At 43.7% G+C, this 25,513-nt stretch overlaps 1 protein-coding gene and 1 long non-coding RNA gene across 2 annotated transcripts in view; one reads left to right on the top strand and one right to left on the bottom strand.

Moving 5' to 3' along the window:
- Positions 1-3,107, top strand: part of NHEJ1 (non-homologous end joining factor 1) — a 73,701-nt gene extending 70,594 nt beyond the window's left edge. The window contains exon 7 of the mRNA XM_069982520.1: positions 2,731-3,107. Coding sequence (XP_069838621.1) covers positions 2,731-2,823 — 93 coding nt within the window. The 3' untranslated portion in view covers positions 2,824-3,107. The remainder of the gene's footprint in view (positions 1-2,730) is intronic.
- LOC138800674 (uncharacterized) overlaps positions 1-25,513 on the bottom strand; it is a 185,935-nt gene that overhangs the window by 27,165 nt on the left and 133,257 nt on the right. The window lies entirely within an intron of this gene.

The following is a 25,513-nucleotide window of genomic DNA, read 5'->3' as shown; positions in this document are numbered from 1 at the left end:
ACTCCCACCATGCACTGCAGCAGAGCATACATCATACAGGGAGTGTGCATCAACATATAACCAGTCCTGCTGCCTGAGAGCTAACTGCAGAGCATGCAGTATACAGGGTGTGCACCAGTATATACAAGTCCTGACACCTGAGAGCTAACTGCAGAGCATGCAGTATACAGGGTGTGCACCAGTATATACAAGTCCTGCTGCCTGGGAGCTAACTGCAGAGCATGCATTATACAGGGTGTGCACCAGTATATACAAGTCCTGACACCTGAGAGCTAACTGCAGAGCATGCATTATACAGGGTGTGCACCAGTATATACAAGTCCTGACACCTGAGAGCTAACTGCAGAGCATGCATTATACAGGGTGTGCACCAGTATATACAAGTCCTGCTGCCTGAGAGCTAACTGCAGAGCATGCATTATACAGGGTGTGCACCAGTATATACAAGTCCTGCTGCCTGAGAGCTAACTGCAGAGCATGCATTATACAGGGTGTGCACCAGTATATACAAGTCCTGCCGCCTGAGAGCTAACTGCAGAGCATGCATTATACAGGGTGTGCACCAGTATATACAAGTCCTGCCTCCTGAGAGCTAACTGCAGAGCATGCATTATACAGGGTGTGCACCAGTATATACAAGTCCTGCCTCCTGAGAGCTAACTGCAGAGCATGCATTATACAGGGAGTGCACCAGTATATAACCAGTCCTGCTGCCTGAGAGCTAACTGCAGAGCATGCATTATACAGGGTGTGCACCAGTATATACAAGTCCTGCTGCCTGAGAGCTAACAGCAGAGCATGCATTATACAGGGTGTGCACCAGTATATACAAGTCCTGCTGCCTGAGAGATAACAGCAGAGGATGCATTATACAGGGTGTGTGCATGAACATATAACCAGCCCTGCCGCCTGAGAGATAACAGCAGAGCATGCATTATACAGGGAGTGCACCAGTATACACAAGTCCTGCTGCCTGAGAGCTAACAGCAGAGCATGCAGTATACAGGGTGTGCACCAGTATATACAAGTCCTGCCTCCTGAGAGCTAACTGCAGAGCATGCATTATACAGGGTGTGCACCAGTATATACAGATCCTGCCTCCTGAGAGATAACAGCAGAGCATCAATATACACGGTGTATGCCAGTATATGGTGATTCCTTCTGCCTGAGAGCTAACAGCAGAACATCAATATACAGGGTATACACCAGTATATAACCAGCCCTGCCACCTGGGAGCTATTAGCAGAGGATGCATTATACAGGGAGTGCACCAGTATATACAAGTCATATGGCCTGAGAGCTAACAGCACAGTTCTTGCTGTCTCCCTGCACATTACATCCTCACCTATCCCTACTGCATTACAATATAGTTAGGATATTGACCATGTCTTCCACTTATGATGTCACTGTGTGATGTCATCAGTGTGACTATTGTTGCTGTGCACGTCTGTAAAGTCTCAGGGCAGGTGGATGCAGAGATGGGGGAGAAGCTGTGAGGTTTTTGCTCTGCTGATCAGCGGGACACAGTGACCCAGGAGATCCTTTGATCTGATGCCCGCTACTGTCTTGTGACCTCCTGAGCTCACAGCATGGGACCAGTCAGGTCACTGTGCTCAGGAGCTAAGACACCGACAAGGGGTGAACGTCTGCAAGCTCCACATACAGGCTGGAGACCACCATAAGATGGGGCTTTATAGGTACGGGATGGCTGGAGACCATCAGAAGATGGGGCTTTATAGGTACGGGATGGCTGGAGACCACCATAAGATGGGGCTTTATAGGGACGGGATGGCTGGAGACCATCATAAGATGGGGCTTTATAGGTACGGGATGGCTGGAGACCACCATAAGATGGGGCTTTATAGGGACGGGATGGCTGGAGACCACCATAAGATGGGGCTTTATAGGTACGGGATGGAAAGAGACCACCATAAAATGGGGCTTTATAGGTACGGGATGGCTGGAGACCACCATAAGATGGGGCTTTATAGGTACAGGATGGCTGGAGACCACCATAAGATGGGGCTTTATAGGTACGGGATGGCTGGAGACCACCATAAGATGGGGCTTTATAGGTACGGGATGGCTGGAGACCACCATAAGATGGGGCTTTATAGGTACGGGATGGCTGGAGACCACCATAAGATGGGGCTTTATAGGTACGGGATGGCTGGAGACCACCATAAGATGGGGCTTTATAGGGACGGGATGGCTGGAGACCACCATAAGATGGGGCTTGGTTACATGGAAAGGCAGTGCCCATGTCCAACTATTACCTCAGGGGGGCAAGGGACCCCCAATCTTGTAATGCAGCACCCCATTCCAGGTGAACTGTAGCTCAGGCCTCAGGTTCCTTTATAGCATTTGCACATATCCAGGGACCTGGACTTTAGGAGGCAGGTTCTGTAAGGTTTCATGCATATATCTCACAGCTGAGGGTTTGCTGCAATTGCATCCACTCCAGACAGTTCTGCTACAATGTGTCAGTCTGGAGAGGGATGAGTGTTGTTTAGACTGGATGCAACTGTGACAAACACTCAGCTGTGAGAAGCATCAGGTCAGTGCTGGTTCTCAGCTCTTATTCAGGAACAGCAAGCAGAGATGTTGGGAAAGATCGGGAACTATTAGAAAGCTCCAGGACTTTTCCTATATTTCCGTCCTGTGATTGGACGGGAGCATTGATCCCGTATCTGGGTGTATATAACACCGGGTATAAACCTTCTCTTACAGGGGCCTCCGGATGACGTCCTCTCCCTCACCCAGCGCCCCGCCATTGTAGTATCCAAGGCCAAGAAAAGGAAAGCCAAGGGACTGTTCACATGAGGGACTGTGCAGGAGGGGGGCGCCACACTACACAGGGCAGAAGCAGTGTCCCCTGCATCCTCCAGCTCCTGTCATTCATTCACTACAGACCACAGGTTTCCATCTGATAAGCTGTGGCCCCCTAGTGGTGAAGATGCAGATGGCACCCACCTTGTAAGGTTCCTGGATGAGTGTGAGTCAGGATGCAGCAGCTGGGACTCCCCTGCACATTCTCATGGTACATCCCGCTGTCTGCAGATTTACATTTTATACATGACTTATAATAAACAGGTTTTCTTACAGAACTGTTTTGTTTTTTTCATTTGCACAGAGCAGCATGGGATGATCTGCAGCAATAGTCTGCAAGTTGTGAGGCTGTAATAAAGCTACAGTGACTATTCACATACTAGATCAGTGGCCTCCAACAAAGCTACAACTGCTCCCGCTGTCATCTGTCAGGGCATCATGGGAGTTGTAGTTTTGCTGGAGAACCACAGATTGAAAAACACGGATCTGGACCCATGGGCAATCCTAATAGGAAGCTTCTCTCCATTGCTAGACTGCAACCATTATAATTCCAATTATACCAGTGACCCCACCAGCAGAATAGTGAGTGCAGCTCTGGAGTATAATACAGGATGTAACTCAGTATCAGTACAGGATCAGTAATATAATGTATGTACACAGTGACCCCACCAGCAGAATAGTGAGTGCAGCTCTGGAGCATAATACAGGATGTAACTCAGGATCAGTAATGTAATGTATGTACACAGTGACCTCACCAGCAGAATAGTGAGTGCAGCTCTGGAGTATAATACAGGATGTAACTCAGGATCAGTAATGTACACAGTGACCCAACCAGCAGAATAGTGAGTGCAGCTCTGGGGTATAATACAGGATGTAACTCAGGATCAGTAATGTATGTACACAGTGACCCCACCAGCAGAATAGTGAGTGCAGCTCTGGGGTATAATACAGGATGTAACTCAGGATCAGTAATGTATGTACACAGTGACCCCACCAGCAGAATAGTGAGTGCAGCTCTGGGGTATAATACAGGATGTAACTCAGGATCAGTAATGTATGTACACAGTGACCCCACCAGCAGAATAGTGAGTGCAGCTCTGGAGTATAATACAGGATGTAACTCAGGATCAGTAATGTATATACACAGTGACCCCACCAGCAGAATAGTGCTACTTTTTCTCTTTATCACCTGGTTGGCACTGGCGCATAGCTCAGGGTGGTGCAGTCCATTTTTTCAAACCACCGCCTGGTTTCTGCCATCTGCAGTCAGCGCCCCAAGTCCACCAGTATCCCCTACCCTCTGTGACGCAGCCACACTTTATTCTGAAGGCGGCCCATCACCCAGGGGAGGGCTATTAGTGAACTGGGGGCACTGGGCCCATCTCCAGTGCATAGAGCGGGCGTAAATGCAGATAAAGAAACTGGCGCAAAACCCGGAAATCAGTTGGCAGCAGTCTGAAAAATGGACAGCGCCACAGGGATCTAGGCGCCATATGAGAAGTAATACATACACTTTAAGGCTGGGTTCACACTACGTATATTTCAGTCAGTATTATGGTCCTCATATTGCAACCAAAACCCGGAGTGGATTAAAAACACAGAAAGGCTCTGTTCACACAGTGTTGAAATTGAGTGGATGGCCGTCATTTAATGGCAAATATTTGCTGTTATTTTAAAACAACACCCGTTGAATTGAAATAATGGCCGTTATTTACCGTTATATGGCGGCCATCCACTCAATTTCAACATTGTGTGGACAAATCCTTTCTGTGTTTTTAATCCACTCCTGGTTTTGGTTGCAATATGAGGACCAGAATACTGACTGAAATATACGTAGTGTGAACCCAGCCTAAAGGGTTATTTCCACCTGCCAATGATTTAGATCAGCACTGCTGCATCCCCGCTCACTGCCTGGTCCAGAGCAGGCGGGGGGGCTGAATAAGCTGTGTCTCCCACTGAGGTTATACATGTCTCCAGAGACAATCCAAGCCCTGTGTGACCTCAGTAGGAGACTCTGAACATGAGTAAATGTAGACTTAGAGCTCCCTGAGGTCCCGGCCACCCCTCTCATAGCTGAGGGTGGTGGTCAGGAACCTAGACAACGAGCTGTGAGCGGTATGGAGGAAGGAAGGGGCAAAACTTAAAAAGAAAGTAATTCTGCTAATGTGAATGATGTGCTTTCTTTTGTATTTCCCATCCCCTAACAGAAGTTTAGGTAATGGAACACCCCTCTAAGGCAAATGGTGTGAAAACCGTTCCCTTCGAAAAAAGAAAAAGCTGATGATCTGTGATCTCTGCGTTCAACATTACATAATGGGGAACTCCAGTGAAAAACTTTTTCTTTCAAATTAACTGGTTTCAGAAAGTTATATAGATTTCAGATTTTTAAATAGAAATATAATACAAATCTTCCCATACTTATCAGCTGCTGTGTGTCCTGCAGGAAGTGGTATATTCTCTCCAGTCTGACACAGTGCTCTCTGCTGCCACCTCTGTCCATGTCAGGAACTGTCCAGAGCAGCGGCAAATCCCCATAGAAAACCTCTCCTGTTCTGGACAGTTCCTGACATGGACAAAGGTGGCAGTAGAGTGTATGTTGGTAATTTGTATAACTTTTGGGGGACAATACAATACTTTAATAAAAAATTTTTAAGGTCTCACCGTAATGGAAAGAAATACAATATATTTCCGAGGTCCACTATTCCCAACATCCCATAGTGCAGGATGGCAGACATGACATGCTGGGAATTGTAGTTTTGCAACAGCAGATGAGCCGCAAGTAACACTGATCTATACAGCTAGCTTCATGATTAAGCTCTGAAGCGCCCCCTTGTGGTGACTACGGGTGGATAGAATATTATCATGTAATGCCGTGCACTGTGCGGGGATCAGCGCTTAGGAGCAGAGAAATGGATGAAGATCTCCATGTAATCTCCCCTCACCTGAAGCATCACAGGAGGAAGATATCTGGAGGGATTATCTGTGTTAGCGGCGCGGGGAGGGGATTGCATTAAACTTGGTTCAGACATTTTAAAGGGAACCTGTAGCCAACCCCAAAAATGAGATGTTACCAACCTGTAATAGCATGGACTGCCCTGACCACACACCGTGTTACAGCTTCTTGATATGTCCTCCAATTATTAAGCTTTGTGGCCGTATAGTTTGCGAGTTTACAGTTTACTTAATAGTCAGAAGGCGTAACTGTAATCACCATCAGGGGATGGCTGTGATTATACAGGATGGGGGTTATATGTAATACCTATCCCCTGACTATCATCCTATCTATCTATCTCCTATCTATCTATCTATCTATCTATCTATCTATCTATCTATCTATCTATCTATCTATCATCTATCTATCTATCTATCTATCTATCTATCTATCTATCTATCTCCTATCTATCTATCTCCTATCTATCTATCTATCTCCTATCTATCTATCTATCTATCTATCTATCTATCTATCTCCTATCTATCTATCTATCTATCTATCTATCTCCTATCTATCTATTATCTATCTATCTATCTATCTATCTATCTATCTATCTATCTATCTATCTATCATCTATCTCCTATCTATCTATCTATTTATCTATCTATCTATCTATCTATCTATCTCCTATCTATCTATCTCCTATCTATCTATCTATCTATCTATCTATCTATCTATCTATCTATCTATCATCTATCTATCTATCTATCTATCTATCTATCTATCTATCTATCTATCTCCTATCTATCTATCTCCTATCTATCTATCTATCTCCTATCTATCTATCTATCTATCTATCTATCTATCTATCTCCTATCTATCTATCTATCTATCTATCTATCTCCTATCTATCTATTATCTATCTATCTATCTATCTATCTATCTATCTATCTATCTATCATCTATCTCCTATCTATCTATCTATTTATCTATCTATCTATCTATCTATCTATCTCCTATCTATCTATCTCCTATCTATCTATCTATCTATCTATCTATCTATCTATCTATCTATCTCCTATCTATCTATCTATCTATCTATCTATCTATCTATCTATCTCCTATCTATCTATCTATCTATCTATCTATCTATTATCTATCTATCTATCTATCTATCTATCTATCTCCTATCTATCTATCTATCTATCTATCTATCTCCTATCTATCTATCTATCTATCTATCTATCTATCTATCTATCTATCTATCTCCTATCTATCTATCTCCTATCTATCTATCTATCTATCTATCTCCTATCTATCTATCTATCTATCTATCTATCTATCTATCTATCTATCTATCTATCTATCTATCACCTCTCTCGTCGCCGTTGTACGGCGCTGCTGCTGGGTATGTTCTTATTATATTACTATCCTCCCTTCTCCCATCTCCTCAGCGTCGCCCCTGTGATGTCGTTTTCTCTATACATATATACAGGATCGCGTCTGTGTCTCCGATTCCTCGAGCGCTGACTTGTTAACCCCTGAGGGGCCGGCCTGTTAACCCCTGGTTAGGATGTTATTGTTGGCAGTGTGGAGGGTTCGCCTGGGGTTGCACGCGGTGACTGCTGCGTGCTCCTGTACATGGCCGCGGCCCCCTCCCTGCCCCACCCGGCTAATTTGTCACTTTTTTTTATGGAGTGGTTTTGGGGGAGCCAGGCGGGTGTAAAGGCGTCTTTGATAGACCCCGGAGTATTTTTAGAATGGGGATAACAAGGGCAGTGAATGAACAAGGCCTCCAGAATGTGCGTCTAGCTCCTGGCGGGACCCAGTGTCCCCATCTTTCATTAGCGTACCCCCCTCCTCCTCAGCTGGAGACAGCACGACTGGCACTGAGGGGCTTGGATGTAGCGGACGGGGGCACCACAATGCAGAGGTCACCCAGGGTTTTATTAGGGTTAAACCGCAGTTTATTATTAGCTGTCGCTGGAGCGGGTCGCCTTTTAACCATTTCATACCTGAGGACTTAAAGCACCAGACAATGACGTGCCTGATCCTAGTGCAATCACACTGTGTGACTTCTATCAGTGATCGCTGCTACCAGACCTTCTATCAGCAGCACAGAGTATTTCAGGAATCGGTAGAATCAGGAACTTACATAGAGGGAGGCCTGGGCTCCCAGCAGCACAGAGTACTTCAGGAGAAGAGTGTGGTGATATCTATAATGATGATGATATAACTATTATGTCAAGGCTAAGAGTTGTAGTGGAAAAGAATGGTGCACAGCAGCACAGAGTATTTCTCACAGTGTCCTCAACTCGCAGGAGGTCAATGATCAAGAGTAGCATAATGGAGGGAGCCTGTGTAAAAGCTGGAGGGAGCAGGCTCCACAGCAGCACAGAGTATTTCAAGAGCAGAGTCTGCAGATCTTTTGGGAGGTGAAAGATGAACATTTGCCTTGTGTAAGGGCCAAGGTTTCCAGCAGCACAAAGTATTTCAGGAGATGAAGGGTGCTTATGAGGGAAAGTTGGACAATGTAATCAGTAGGGTCCCCAGCAGCACAGAGTATTTGAGCAGTAGGGGTATCCTATACCCTGGTTACTGACTGTTTTGTGTATGCAGCAGCTCAGGCTAGGACTCCTGCACAGAAGGAGGAAGCAATGCAGTGGTGACAAGCCCATGATTCTGCAGCCAATGAGAAGAAGAATTATAGGGCGGGTGCAGTTATGATCTTACATGATCTGTCACCATTTTTTTAAGGCTTCAAAGCATCCTACATAAGAAATTAGGAAACTTTGCAAACGGTCCAAATTAATCCCCTACAGTTTTGTGTCCACATTTCTATTCGGACTCATATGTCTCCATGGTAACAGACTACACACAAACTCTGTGTAGTCAGATCCTGCAGCTTTATCAGCTTTTTTTTTATTCTCTATTTCTCGCTAACCTAGGGAATAATAAGAATTACAATTCTACATTTGTAGCAGGGTCTTCCTCAATATCTCATTTCATTCGATGTTTCAGGATTGTTGTTGTGGTTTTCTGTGGGGAAGAAGCTTTGATCTCTGCTGTCTGAGGAATATTAAAGAAGATATTGAAGGTTCTCCAAGCAGACAAGCTGCTATTGTCTTTCCAGGTGACAATGGTGTGACATAAACTTGGCATCTGGTTGTACCAGAAGGTGGAGACTATAGTAAAATGTCTTTCGGATGGCACTTCTTTACCAGTTCTGATTCCTCGAGCAATAGGGACTTGACCCTCCTCCCTGGCAGTGTCCCATCACAGTTTATAGGCAAAGCAATGGCATAACCTTAATCTGGAACTGCATATCAAGTCAAAGTGCTGGAGAATTGGGTCATCAGCAGCAAGGGGAGAGAACCTATAGACCTATATGGGGCTTCTGCACTGGAATTGGTAAAACCCTTAGGCATTAACCTGAATGATTTCTAGCCAATTAGCTGTATATAAGTAATGGGGAAGTTCCCTTGCTAATAGTCATTCCCTATTGTTTCAAACATTTTCGCCTCCAGAAAAACAGCTCTAAAGTCTTAGCCACTAGATGTCTCATTTTTTGGTAGTCTAGTGTCCACTACCTGTTGTAAGGGGAATTCTGTCTCTAGTAACAGCTAGATCAGGACAAATTACAGGAAGTGGGGGTGGGGCTTGCTATGTGCTTTGTGTGGGTAAGAGAGCCCAAGAAAGCTTAGGCTGTTTACATACAATCCATGTTCTAGTCTGCCAGCTGAATATGATCTATACTGTTCTTCATAGGTAAATCAAGGCACCTCTCTCATGTCTGAACACCCACAGAGCTTAAAGGGGTAGTGCGGCGGTAAAGAATTATTCACAGACTAACACACATTACAAAGTTATACAACTTTGTTATGTCTGTGAATGGCCCCCTTCCCCGTGTCCCACCACCCCCACCCGTGTACCTGGAAGTGTGGTGCGCTATACTCACCTGTCACGTGCCGACACCCGTCTCCGATCTTCAGCGAGTGACGTCTTCTTCGGGCGGCTGGCGAACAGCTCCGACTGTGCCGAATTCCGGCCGCCCTCTGCAGCGTCATCCGATGCTCAGCCGCGATTGGCTGAGCATAACTGTGCTCAGCCAATCGCGGCTGAGCACAGTTGTGACGCGGCAGAGGGGGGACGGGCGGCAGGGATTCGGCCGGCCGTCCGAAGATGACGTTTGGCACAAGATGGCGGACGGCCCTCGACACGGATCAGGTAATGTATAATGCACCAACACTTCCGGGTACACGGGTGGGGGTGGTGGGACACGGGGAACGGGGCGATTCACAGACATAACATACATTACAAAGTATCTGCTATTGCGAAAGACCTGAAAACGTTCACTCATTTCCATGGAACGATAATCGTTACTTATGATCGTAATTGCGATAGTTTTTTCTTTGCTATTTATTCGCTATTGCGTTTGTATCTATTGCGAACGACCAAACAATGTCTTATTCAATGCGAACGATTTGCAAATGAGCAACGATAAAAATAGGTCCAGATCTTAGGGCCCTATTCCACCAGACGATTATCGTTCAGATTATCGTTAAATTGCTCGGATCTAAACGATAATCGTTCAGTTGAAATGCAGTTAACGATTAACGACCGAACGAGAAATCGCTGATCGCTTTATAAGACCTGGACCTATTTTTATCGTTGCTCATTCGCAAATCGTTCGCATTGAATAAGACGTCGTTCGGTCGTTCGCAGTAGATCCGAACGCAATAGCGAAGAAATAGCAAAGAAAAACTATCGCAAATACGATCATAAGTAACGATTATCGTTCCATGGAAATGAGTGAAAGTTTTCAGGTCTTTCACAATAGCGGTCGTTTGAGATTGATAATCGTTAACGATTATGCAAACAATAATCGTCCGGTGGAATAAAGCGATCAACAATTTCTCGTTCGGTCGTTAATCGTTAACTGCATTTCAACCGAACGATTATCGTTTAGATTCGAATGATTTAACGATAATCTGAGCGATAATCGCCCGGTGGAATAGGGCCTTCTTGTTGCTGCTGTTTCTTTCCTTTACTGCTCACAGAGCATCTTGCTGAGCCAGTGCATCAACAACCTCTTCTCCACATACATGCCATCTATTGTAATATACTATGTGTAAATTAAACCCAGAAAGAGTTTGTTTGCTAGATTTTGATTGGCCAGAGAAGTAAAGGAGAAAGTCCTTGTGGGTGTACTATCATTGATAGCAGATATGAAAGGGATAGAAGGCAGTTTGGAATAAGAAAGTCAGGATGGTGGCTGATCAGAAGTCACATGACTGAGATACAGTAATGATACGTATAGATGCAGCAGAGCTGTAAGAAAACAGATGGCACTGCAGGAATAGTGATGATCAGTGTGCATTATATGGGCAAAAACAAAAAAAAAAATCCAGGAGTGCTTCTTTAAAATGTGACTTTAAAATATGTCACTTTTGACAAGTCCTAACACAAAAAGCTGATCACACCAGGTCTCATTCCTGAGACTCTTCCCAATCCAGAGCGACGGGGGTGCACAGCAGTTCACTTTACTCCCAGAACATCCAGTTTGTTCACTCCATAGACTCTAATGAAGGGAATGAGACAGATTTGAGTGACAGCTGCTGCATACTCTTCCTGGCTGTATCTCAGGATCACACAGGGTCTCAGCAGTGAAATCCACTGCGATCAGTAACTGTTGACATGTGCTGCAAATGACAGTTGCAGGAGGTGACACATCCAGCACAGCTATAGGCGCTTCCATTATTGGCAGCTGGTAGAAGTGTAAGAAGAAAGTCCGCACCCACCGGCACTGTAAATCCGTTACAATGATTTGTGAATGACTTCTTTCCCAGGTGACTGCAGGATCTGCACAGCTGTGTGATCTCCAGACTACAAACTGATCTTCAATGAATCTTCCCTCTAAGGGCAATTTGTTGTCTGTGTTTTAAGGGCGTTTTGCCAATTGATGTTATTTCCACATCTCCTCTGCCCCCCGGCCGGCTGATTGCACTTTGAAGATTTGTCCTTAAGCGCACTGTCTATACAAAGTCTTTGCTCAACCGAAAGGTGTTTGCAGAGCGGTTGTCACCGGTGGCTCATGTTCCTGTGTCTAATATCTGAGGTGCACAATGCTGGAATCTATAACTATCCCCTGTAATTCAGCTTCCATTTAGCAGAAGAACATGTAGTAACAGATATCACTGCAAACAGTGACAGGGACCCGACGGCACCTCTACAGCACGGGGACCTGACTGCATCAATACAGCACGGGGACCTGACTGCATCAATACAGCACGGGGACCTGACTGCATCAATACAGCACGGGGACCTGACGGCATCAATACAGCACGGGGACCTGACGGCATCAATACAGCACGGGGACCTGACTGCATCAATACAGCACGGGGACCTGACTGCATCAATACAGCACGGGGACCTGACGGCATCAATACAGCAAGGGGACCTGACGGCATCAATACAGCACGGGGACCTGACGGCATCAATACAGCACGGGGACCTGACGGCATCAATACAGCACGGGGACCTGACGGCATCAATACAGCAAGGGGACCTGACTGCATCAATACAGCACGGGGACCTGACTGCATCAATACAGCACGGGGACCTGACTGCATCAATGCAGCACGGGGACCTGACGGCATCAATGCAGCACGGGGACCTGACCGCATCAATGCAGCACGGTGACCTGACGGCATGGCTGCAGCACGGGAACCTGACGGCATCGCTGCAGCACGGGGACCTGACTGCATCAATACAGCAAGGAGGCCTGACGGCATCAATACAGCACAGGGACCTGACGGCATCAATACAGCACGGGGACCTGTTGGCATCACTACAGGACAGGGACCTGACGGCATCACTACAGGACTACAGGAGTTTCCTGCTCCCGCATTACATGCAAATTACCAACCAACCATGTGTCTGGGATCACCCATCATGCTTATCGCTGGGACATCCTATTAGTCAGTACTGTATCTGGGGCCTCACTGTGTTAAAGGGGTTGTCCACAAAAAAAATTGTAATTAACTTTTATTTAAAAATTTCTAGTCTTCCAGTATGTATCTGGAATAGCAACAGAAAGAAGGATAGCCACAGAAAGTAAAACGAATCCCAAAATGTTCTTCACCTATATAAACAACAAAAGACTTAAAACCGAAAATGTTGTTCCCCTCAAAAATAATCTGGGTGTAATGGTGGAGGGGGAAGAGGAAAAGGCCAATCTACTAAATACATTCTTCTCTACTTTATTCACAGAGGAGAATCCCATAACAGACGACATGACTAGGGATAATATAAATCCTCCCATAAATCTCACCTGCCTAACACAACAAGAAGTGGGGAGACGCCTTAAAAACATTAAAATCCATAAGTCACCGGGCCCAGAAGGTATCCATCCTAGAGTTTTGCAAGAATTAAATACTGTGTTGGACAGACCGTTATTCCTAATATTTAAAGATTCCACAGATGTTCCACAGGACTGGCGCATAGCTAATGTGGTACCAATATTCAAGAAGGGGTCAAAGAGTGAATCCTGGAAACTACAGGTCAGTAAGTCTAACATCTATAGTAGGTAAAGTATTTGAGGGGTTTGTAAGAGATAAAGGTCATTAAGGGAATGGGTGGGTTACAGGACCAGGACAGGTTATCACGCTTGGGGTTATTTACGCTAAAAAAAAGACATCTTAGGGGCGATCTGATCACAATGTACAAATATATGAATAGACAGTACAGAGATCTTTGTAGTGGTCTTTTTACTCCTAGGTCTCTAACCATGACTAGGGGCATCCTCTACGTCTAGATTTCATCATCAGCATCGACGCGGGTTCTTTACTGTACGAGCGGTAAGACTGTGGAACTCTCTGCCACATGATGTTGTCATGGCCGATTCATTAAATAAGTTCAAGGGAGGCCTGAATACTTTTCTTGAACAATATAATATTACAAGTTATGGGCATTAGATTTCCGGTGATACGTTGATCCAGGGATTGTTCTGGTTGCCATTGGAGTCGGGAAGGAGTTTTCTCCCTGTGATGGGGCAATTGTCGTCTGCCTCATGGGGGTTTTTGCCTTCCTGGATCAACACAGTAGGATTTCCCTAGGTTGAACCTGATGGACTCTTTGTCTTCTTTCGACCTTATTTACTATGTTAGGGTGCCTTCACACGTAGCGGATTTTACTAAATGAATGAACACAGCATCAAATCCGCACCATTAAATCCGCTGCGGATCCGCAGCAGATCCGCAGCAGATTTGACAGTGCGGATTTGCTGTGTTCATTCATTTAGTCAAATCCACTGCGGATCTGCTGCGAATCCGCTACGTGTGAAGGCACCCTTAAGCTGGGTTCACACTATGTATATTTGAGGCTGTATTTGTGAGGCTGTATAGCAACCAAAACCAGGAGTGGATTGAAAACACAGAAAGGCTCTGTTCACATAATGGTGTAATTGAGTGGATGGCCGTCATTTAATGGCAAATATTTGCTGTTATTTTAAAACAACGGCTGTGGTATTGAAATAATGGCCGTTATTTACTGTTATATGGCGGCCATCCACTCAATTTCAACATTGTGTGAACAGATCCTTTCTGTGTTTTCAATCCACTCCTGGTTTTGGTTGCTATGAGGACCTGACATGAGGACCAAATACAGCCTGAAATATACGTAGTGTGAACCCAGCCTCAGGCTGCGTTCACACTACATATATTTCAGTCAGTATTGTGATCCTCATATTGCAACCAAAACCAGGAGTGGATTAAAAACACAGAAAGGATCTGTTCACACAATGGTGAAATTGAGTGGATGGCCGTCATATAACAGTAAATAACGGCCATTATTTCAATATAACAGCCATTGTTTTAAGATACCAGCAAATATTTGCCATTAAATGGCGGCCATCCACTCAATTACAACATTATGTGAACAGATCCTTTCTGTGTTTTTAATCCACTCCTTATTTTGGTTGCAATATGAGGACCACAATACTGACTGAAATATACATATACTGACTGAAATATACTGACTGAAATATACATATACTGACTGAAATATACGTAGTGTGAAAGCAACTTTACTATGTATAAGCTGCTGTATTTCCTGCAGGAAGTGGTGTATTCTTTCCAAGCTGACACAGTGCTCTCTGCTGCCACCTCTGTCCATGTCAGTAACTGTTCAGAACAGCAGCAAATCCCCATAGAAAACCTCTCCTGCGCTGTACAGCCCAGCATACATACATATATATATATATATATATATATATATATATATATATATATATATATATATATACACAGCCCAGCATACCATCATATTCTTATATACATATAGATACACACATCCCAGCATACCATTATATATACACAGCCCTGCAAACCATTAAATATATATACAGCCCAGCATACCATTATATATATATATATATATATATATATACACAGCCCAGCATACCATTATATATATATATATATATATATATATACACACAGCCCAGCAAACTAATATATATATATATATATATATATATATATATATATATATATATACACACACACACACACACACACACACACACACACACACACACACACACACAGCCCAGCATATCATCATATATACAACATACCATTATATATACACAGCCCAGCATACCTATATATATATATATATATATATATATATATATATATATATATATATATACATACATACACAGCCCCCAGCACTTTATTTTGAAATGGAAAAAGGGGGTGATAAGAATTTTTATTTGGGTAGAGATTATTTTTAATATTTATAATGTTTTCTTTTCCAATTCTTAAGTCTCCCCTAGGAGCCAATTCTAAACAACTATTGCTTACATGGATTGATGCAATGGATTTGCAGTATACTGATCTATTAGATTGGTGCTAATATAGTCTACCAGCAGCCATGCTGGGTATGATGCAAGCCCATGTTATAACTATATGTCATAGATCAGGAAGGGGTTAAAGTACTACAACTCCCAGCATGTCCAGACTACTGCAGTCTATCAGGATGGGACCTTGCAGACAGAAGGGGGCGCTCTGCTTCTTAGTCATACCTGTAAGTATATAGTATATAATCACTTCTAGCAGGGATGCTGCTCTTCTACAGTCATGGAAGCTGCCGGAATGGTTGTTACTCATCTTTACCAGAAATGCAGTGATGTCTCCTCTGAGTAATATTTTATTTCTGGGACCTTGGGCATCATACACAGATTATAAAGCTAAATCCTCAACCTAAATCTGGATCTCTCTGTCCTCATATATTATAGTATATATATATTCATAGTCATACAGAGGAGGCAGGCCTGTAACATTGGAGTGGCAGGAACAGTCAGGTCCACCGCCACATTTCACCAAACCCCTCACTATACGTGACTCCTGGTGGCTGGAGAAGATGGATGTGTCCCTACGACTGCCAGCAAAGCAAGGGGACAGCCTGGGGCTACATCCTCCTTCTTCACCCACAGGGCGTCGAATGCCAATAGTTCTGGGGTCCTGTACTTTTATTCATCTCTACTCATTACATTTCTTTATTTTATACCTGCAGGTGATTTACAACTGCAAAATAGTAAAAAAAAGGGCTAAAACTACTAAATTAAAGTCTAGGAAAAATAAAACACAATTTTGTGTGAATGACTCCATTATATTATTACGCTCTCATGTTGGAGGAGAGATCAATATGGGCAAATTACAATGAAATAAAAATTAAAGGTAAAGTTCAAGGCTATAAAGATAAGGAATGAAACTACAATGAAATTCAGACACTTAAAGGGGTAATCTGGCAATTTTTTTTAAATGAGCTGGTGTCTCCTGTATTCCAGTATTAATTAGCTGCTGTATGTCCTGCAGGAAGTGGTGTATTCTTTCCAGTCTGACACACTGCTCTCTGCTGCCACCTCTGTCCATGTCAGGAACTGTCCAGAGCAGCGGCAAATCCCCATAGAAAACCTCTCCTGCTCTGGACAGTTCCTGACATGGACAGAGGTGGCAGCAGAGAGCACTGTCAGACTGGAAAGAATACACCACTTCCTGCAGGACATGCAGCAGATTTTAAAACAGTGGTAAATTACAAATCTCTATAACTTTCTGACACCAGTTAATTTCAAAGAAAAAAACTTTTTGTGGGAGTACCCCTTTAATAAATACACTGTAAAATTACTTTTGTACTAATCCTCAGTTGTATCCTCCAGAGCTGCACCCACTGTTCTGCTGGTGGAGTCACTGTGTACTTACTTTACATTATTGATCCTGAGTTACATCCTGTATTATATACTCCAGAGCTGTACTCACTATTCTGCTGGTGGGGTCACTGTGTACATATATTACATTACTGATCCTGTACTGATCCTGAGATCTACTCCTTAGCCTACCAGAGCCGGGCCTATATAGACAACCTATCTGGGACTACTTAATGATATCAGCTCTGAAGTCTGCAGAATTATGAATACAGCTCTGGAGTGCAATAGAGGTGGAATTTTTACATGAATGATGGTCACCAGGAAGGGAGAGAAGGTTCTATTAGTGGCACTGGAATGGTGCCCTGTGTGGCATCTGCGGCCTCCTCCGGTTTGGAAGAGGTTAACAGGCTGCGGTGCCTTTACATTACAGAACAAGGGTGTTTTAGTATTATTTTTTCACGTTGGCAACTCGGAGGGGAAGCCCATCCCTGCCCAGCATTGTTGTTTGACAGAGTTAATCAGATCATTTAATCCTGTTGTGGAAATATTGGGCCTCATATCAAAACAATAGAGACCGTAGCCTGTTCTGGTTAAACTTCAACCAACAAGTAAGACTGCAGCAGTGCGAGCGACCTTAACCTTTCTCCCAAAGGAGCAGAGTCCCTTAATGTTGTGTCTGTTGCTGTGATAAGGGAGGTGCTGCTCAGCCGGAGGCCAAACTTCAGATTGATTCTAGATGCCCTGTACCCGCTCGCACCCATGAAGATAGTGAGAATGACCCAGGTCCTGCCCAATGACTCATGACTTCCTCAGCAGACAGTCGCTGATCACTCAGGACCATGATGCTTTGCTGTAGGCACCATATTTAAACAAGCAAGTGACAGGAATTGAACAATGGAAATTAGCGCAGCATGCCCCTTCAAATAATATAGGATATTTATATCAGCAGATCAGTAAAGCTAAACTCAGCAATAACGAAGCTCAATTTCTCCCAGTTTCCCAGGACTGGATGCAACTTTCCAGGTTCCCGCCGTGGAGATCAAAGGCAGCCAGTGTATATGCCAAGTGCCGCGCAAACAGAGTGATCGGTTTGTAATGTAAATTCGCTCGTCTCTGCTAATGATGGAAACTACTATAATACTGCCCCTATATACAAGAATATAACTACTATAATACTGCTCCTATATACAGGAATATAACTACTATAATACTGCTCCTATATACAGGAATATAACTACTATAACACTGCTCCTATATACAAGAATATAACTACTGTAATACTGCTCCTATATACAAGAATATAACTACTATAATACTGCTCCTATATACAGGAATATAACTACTATAATACTGCTCCTATATACAGGAATATATCTACTATAATACTGCTCCTATATACAAGAATATAACTACTATAATACTGCCCCTATATACAGGAATATAACTACTATAATACTGCTATATACAGGAATATAGCTACTATAATACTGCTCCTATATACAAGGATATACTATAATACTGCTCCTATATACAGGAATATTACTACTATAATACTGCTCCTATATACAGGGATATAACTACTATAATACTGCTCCTATATACAAGAATATACTATAATACTGCTCCTATATACAGGAATATTACTACTATAATACTGCTCCTATATACAGGAATATAGCTACTATAATACTGCTCCTATATACAGGGATATAACTACTATAATACTGCTCCTATATACAGGAATATAACTACTATAATACTGCTCCTATATACAAGAATATAACTACTATAATACTGCTCCCTATATACAGGGATATAGCTACTATAATACTGCTCCTATATACAAGAATATAACTACTATAATACTGCTCCTATATACAGGAATATAACTACTATAATACAGCCTCCTATATACAGGAATATAAGTACTATAATACTGGTCCTATATACAAGAATATAACTACTATTATACTGCCCCCTATATACAAGAATATAACTAAAATAATATTTTCCACTATAAATAAGAATATGATTACTATAATGCTGCTGCTATGTTCTCTGATATAACTACCACATATTGCACCCTGAATATAATACTGCCACAGTTTGTGCTCCTCAAAAAAATCATGCTACACCATATCTCTTAAATGAAATACGGAATCCCTTAACAACATAATGAGATAGTGCCCCTATATAATGTAATGATGTAATATGCCCCCCCCTCCCCTGTATAACTGGTATTGTCCCATATTTACAGGAAGTCTCATACATTGTTACATGTTCATTCTTTTATACATTCTCCTTATAGTCACAACAAGTAAATAATACTAAATACTAATAATAATAAAGAATACTTTGCTCTCAAGTTTTCATGATTTCTGAATTTGGACTTTGACACCGATACTTGGAGTAGTGTTTTCTTTCTTCTTACCAAAATCATACTTAGCATCACCCCCCAACTATTTGGTGCAGCCATGATGCCGTCTCGCCTGGGTGGTCACTAATAAGGGGCAGTTTGATTGCAGATACTGAAGAGTTAAGGCAGAGAACATAGCTGACGCCTGGAAAAGTGTGTTCCATGTTGTCTGTGGTGAGCTGGATGTGCTGCTAAGCTGTGTGATAAGGCATCAACATCCAGAACAGCAAGGTATTGATTTGCTCCAGCCCCCCTGATGTCTATTTGATACATGTTACCATTAGAATAGACATTATACTGGGGGGAGCTGTCTGTGTCACTAGTGCTGCAGCCTCCCCTGATGTCTATATGATACATGTTACCATTAGAATAGACATTACACTGGGGGAGCTTTCTGTGTCACTAGTGCTGCAGCCTCCCCTGATGTCTATATAATACATGTTACCATTAGAATACACATTATACTGGGGGGAGCTGTCTGTGTCACTAGTGCTGCAGCCTCCCCTGATGTCTATATGATACATGTTACCATTAGTATAGATATTACACTGGGAAAGCTGTCTGTGTCACTAGTGCTGCAGCCTCCCCTGATGTCTATATAATACATGTTACGATCAGGGGCGGTCTTTGCATTTCTGGGGCCCCAAGCGAAGTTATGTCTGGGGCCCCCCCCTCGACACGCTTTTCTAAACAATTGACCGCTGTGTGTTGCCCCCAGTAGTATATACCCCTTGTGCGCTACCGCCAGTAATATATACTCCTTGTGTGCTGCCCCCAATAGTATATACCCCTTGTGTCCTGCCCCCAGTAGTATATACCCCTTGTTTGCTTCCCCCAGTAGTATATAGACCCCTATGTGTTCCCCCAGTTATATATAGCCCCCCGTGTGCTCCCCCAGAAGTATATAGACCTCTTGTGTGCTGCCCCAGTTTTATATAGACCCCCTGTGTACTGCCCCCAGTTTTATATACTCCCTGTGTGCTCCCCCACTAGTATATAGGCCCCCTGTGTGCTCCCTCAGGGGTGTTTAGCCCCTCTGTGTGCTCCCCCACTTGGATATAGACCCCTGTGTGCTCCTCCAGTAGTATATAAACCCCCTGTGTGGTTCCCCAGTAGTATATAGACCCCCTGTGTGCCCCACCAGTATTATATAGACCCCTTGTGTGCTGCCCCAGTAGTATACAGACCCCTGTGTGCTCCCCAGTTATATATAGATCACCTGTGTGCCTCACAAGTAGTATATAGACCCCCTGTATGTTCCCCCAGTAGTATATAGACCCCCTGTGTGCCCCACCAGTAGTATATAGACCCCTGTGTGCTCCCCCAGTAGTGTATAGCCCCCCCTGTGTGCGCTCCCACTTGGATATAGACCTCCTGTGTGCTCTCCAAGTTGTATATAGACCCCATTCTGCTGCCCCAAGTAGTATATAGACCCCCTGTGTGCTGCCACCAGTAGTATATAGACCCCTCTGTGAAGTCCCAGTAGTCTATAGCCCCCCTGTGTGCTCCCCCTGTTATATAGCCCCCCTTTGTGCTCCCCCCATTTATATAGACCCCCGATGTGCGCTCCCCCAGTTAAACAGACCCCTGTGTGCTCCCCCTCCCATATAGTATATAACACAATAAAACAAACACTTATACTCACCTGGGTCCGGGCGTCTCCTCTTCTCTTCACTCTTGTGGCCGCAGGAAGGGTTTTCCCTGCGATCACAAGAGGCCGCACTCCCCTTGTCCTGGCGCCGATGCTCCAGTGATGTCACTGGAGCGCCGGCACCACAAGGACAAAGCTGCCACTTGTGACCGCAGGGAAAACCCTTCCTGCGGCCACAAGAGTGACTGACAGCAAGGGAGCCAATGTCTCCCGCCCTGTCAGTGCTGCTGCATGTAACTATGAGCGCTCATTACGAGTGCTCATACTTACAGTTCAGATGGCAGCAGCGAGCGGGGCAGCGGCCCTGTCCAGCGGTCTTGAGCACAAGAGCGGGGCGTGGGGCCCCCCCTGGGTGTTGGGGGCCCCAAGTGATCGCTTGGGGTGCTTGGTGCCAAAGACCGCCACTGGTTACCATTATAATAGACATTACACTGGGGGAGCTGTCTGTGTCACTAGTGCTGCAGCCTCCCCTGATGTCTATATAATACATGTTACCATTAGAATAGACATTACGCTGGGGGAGCTGTCTGTGTCACTAGTGCTGCAGCCTCGCCTGATGTCTATATAATACATGTTACCATTAGAATAGACATTACACTGGGGGAGCTGTCTGTGTCACTAGTGCTGCAGCCTCCCCTGATGTCTATATAATAAATGTTACCATTAGAATAGAAATTACACTGGGGGGGGGGGGGGGTTAGGAGCTGTCTGTGTCACTAGTGCCGGGTCACGGAACGGCCGGTCTCTGCAAAGATCATTGCGGCCGGTACTTAAGTCGGCCACAGTGTTCTGATGCAGGCACATCAGTGCGCGCATCAGAACTTCACACAGCTCACAATAAAGCAAGCAACTGACAGACAGCTTCTACCAGTGTAATGTCTATTATAATGGTAACATGTAATATATAGTCATCAGGGGAGGCTGCAGCACTATGGACACAGACAGCTTCTACCAGTGTAATGTCTATTATAATGGTAACATGTAATATATTGTCATCAGGGGAGGCTGCAGCACTATGGACACAGACAGCTTCTACCAGTGTAATGTCTATTATAATGGTAACATGTAATATATTTTCATCAGGGGAGGCTGCAGCACTATGGACACAGACAGCTTCTCCCAGCGTAGTGTTAATTATAATGGTAACATATCATATCAGGGGAGGCTCCATACCTATATGTAACTGCTGCCCGGTGCACCTGTATACGGTACTGCAGAAATAATAAAGATAGTGCCCCTGCAGTAATTAATGCCACACACCGTGCCCTTGTAAATAACTGTATAAAGTAGTGCCCATGGCAGTAGTAGTGTGCTGAGACAGAGGGGGGATTTATTGTGGTGCAGGAGGCAAATATTCACATATTTTTGTGCAACCGCTTGTTTCATGCAAAAACTATGCGAATATTTGCCCTTCTCTCTGCTCTCACTGTAGAGGCAGGGCAGTGGGTGTGGCTGCATGCAAAGGGGCGTGGTCTCAGTGTGCGTGCTGCATTTACATTTGCTGACTTGCCGAGTCAGTCCCCCTGGCAGTAATACAGTCAGTCCCACTGGCAGTAATGCAGTCAGTCCCCCTGGCAGTAATGCAGTCAGTCCCCCTGGCAGTAATGCAGTCAGTCCCCCTGGCAGTAATGCAGTCAGTCCCCCTGGCAGTAATGCAGTCAGTCCCCCTGGCAGTAATGCAGTCAGTCCCCCTGGCAGTAATACAGTCAGTCCCACTGGCAGTAATGCAGTCAGTCCCCCTGGCAGTAATACAGTCAGTCCCCCCTGGCAGTAATGCAGTCAGTCCCCCTGGCAGTAATACAGTCAGTCCCACTGGCAGTAATACAGTCAGTCCCACTGGCAGTAATGCAGTCAGTCCCCCTGGCAGTAATGCAGTCAGTCCCCCTTGCAGTAATACAGTCAGTCCCCCTGGCAGTAATGCAGTCAGTCCCACTGGCAGTAATGCAGTCAGTCCCCCTGGCAGTAATGCAGTCAGTCCCCCTGGCAGTAATGCAGTCAGTCCCACTGGCAGTAATGCAGTCAGTCCCCCTGGCAGTAATGCAGTCAGTACCCCTGGTAGTAATAGTCATAGCCAATAGTTTTTAGACTCACACTATGCCTTTGAATCCATTCCACACCATTACTGGATGCGCGAATGAGTAGATATAGCCGTCCTGTATATGATCTGAATGCACTTTGGGAGCAAAGTGCCGGTATGCTGGGCTGCATATATATCTATGTATATATATATGCTGGGCTGTATATATATATATATATATATATATATATATATGTATATATATAATGGTATGCTGGGCTGTCTATGTATATATATGCTGGGCTGTATATATATAATGGTATGCTGGGCTGTGTATATATCAAATGGTATGCTAGGCTATCTATATATGTATATATATACAGTGGTGCCTTGGATTAGGAGCATAATTCGTTCCGCGCTTGTAATCCAAATCCACTCTTACACCAAAGCAAATTTTCCCATAAGAAATCACTGATATGCAGACAATTGGTTCCACACCCCAAAAATAATGATTTATTATTCTGAATAACATGTAAAACAGATGAAACAAACATTCAGAAACAGCAGAATCTGTGATATTATAAGTTACTGTACAGTAATGGAGAGGATGGGAAACACAAGGGCGGACAGAGACTGCAGGGAGCAGGAAGGAATAAGCAGGACAGATGTGGGCACATACATGCAACGCTCTCTGTCCGGGGAGAGAGGGGTTACAGCTATGGAGAGGTTACCCCCACAGTCCTGTCCCCTGATGTAAGCCCCAGCCTGAAGTGGATCTGCTATGATTTGGAAGGTGGGGGAGACTTCCTGGGTCAGATTACAGTGCTGTAGACCCCGCTATGCAGACCATGCCCCTCCCCCACTCCCCCTCCCACCCATTACAGGGAGCTCTTAGACCAAAGCAATGCTCTTACACCAAGTCACAATTTTGAAAAACTGTGAGCTCTTAAATCAAAACGCCCTTAAACCAAGTTACTCTTTAACCAAGGTACCACTGTGTCTGTATATATATATATATATATATATATATATATATAAATAAATAAAATTGTATGCTGGGCTGTCTATATATATATCTATTTATCTATACATATATATATATATATATATATATATATATATATGCTGGACCCTATATATAATGGTATGCCAGACTGTGTCTGTATATATATATATATATATATATATATATATATATAAATATATATAAATAAAATTGTATGCTGGGCTGTCTATATATATATCTATTTATCTATACATACATATATATATATATATATATATATATATATATATATATGCTGGACCCTATATATATAATGGTATGCCAGACTGTGTGTGTGTATGTATATATATATATATAGGTATGCTGGCCTGTATATATATATATATAATGGTAAGCTGGGATGTATATATATAATGGTATGCTGGGCTGTATATATATATATATATATATATATATATATATATATATATATATATATAAATAAATGGTATGCTGGGCTGTATATATATACAATGGTATGCTGGGCTGTATATATATAATGGTATGCTGGGCTGTATGTATGTATGTATGTATGTGTATATATATATATATATATATATATATATATATATATAATGGTATGCTGGGCTATATATATACATATATATATATATATATATATATATATATATAATGGTATGCCGGGCTATATATATATATATATAATGGTATGCTGGGCTGCAGATGTGGTTGGTAAATGATGAATAACTAATGAATGTAAACCTGCCTGGGATGCACATATATCTATCCTAAGACAGGCAATAATATAAGGGCAGTTTCTTACTCACTATGCTCCACACCTGATTTTGGATACAAAACCAGCAAAATGTCACTGGTTAAGAGCAGCATCAATATGGGGGTGATAAGGGGGGGGGGGGGGGGGTGATGCTTGAAATAATTTTCTCCTCCTGTGAACCATGGTGACCTCCAGGGAGACACATGCAGTCACTATTGCTTTGCATCAAGAGGGTTTTACACTGCTGCTTGTTACACTGCCCCTAACATCAGCTGTGAGGAAGACTCCAGGGCTCCCCAGAAAGTTCAGGAGGTGCCAGGACCATATGCTACCAAGGGGCCAGCTACAGCAGGAATAGTGTAGCACCAGGTGCCCCTCAGTGATATACCAGTGCAGAGCATTCATGTGGTCAGTGATATACCAGTGCAGAGCATTCATGTAGTCAGTGATATACCAGTGCAGAGCATTCATGTGGTCCAGCACCAGGTGCCCCTCAGTGATATACCAGTGCAGAGCATTCATGTGGTCAGTGATATACCAGTGCAGAGCATTCATGTAGTCAGTGATATACCAGTGCAGAGCATTCATGTGGTCCAGCACCAGGTGCCCCTCAGTGATATACCAGTGCAGAGCATTCATGGGGTCAGTAATATACCAGTGCAGAGCATTCATGTG

The sequence above is a fragment of the Dendropsophus ebraccatus genome, chromosome 9, assembly GCF_027789765.1.
Source record: "Dendropsophus ebraccatus isolate aDenEbr1 chromosome 9, aDenEbr1.pat, whole genome shotgun sequence".
Taxonomy (NCBI): domain Eukaryota; kingdom Metazoa; phylum Chordata; class Amphibia; order Anura; family Hylidae; genus Dendropsophus; species Dendropsophus ebraccatus.
This window is presented reverse-complemented; position numbering and strand designations above follow the sequence as displayed.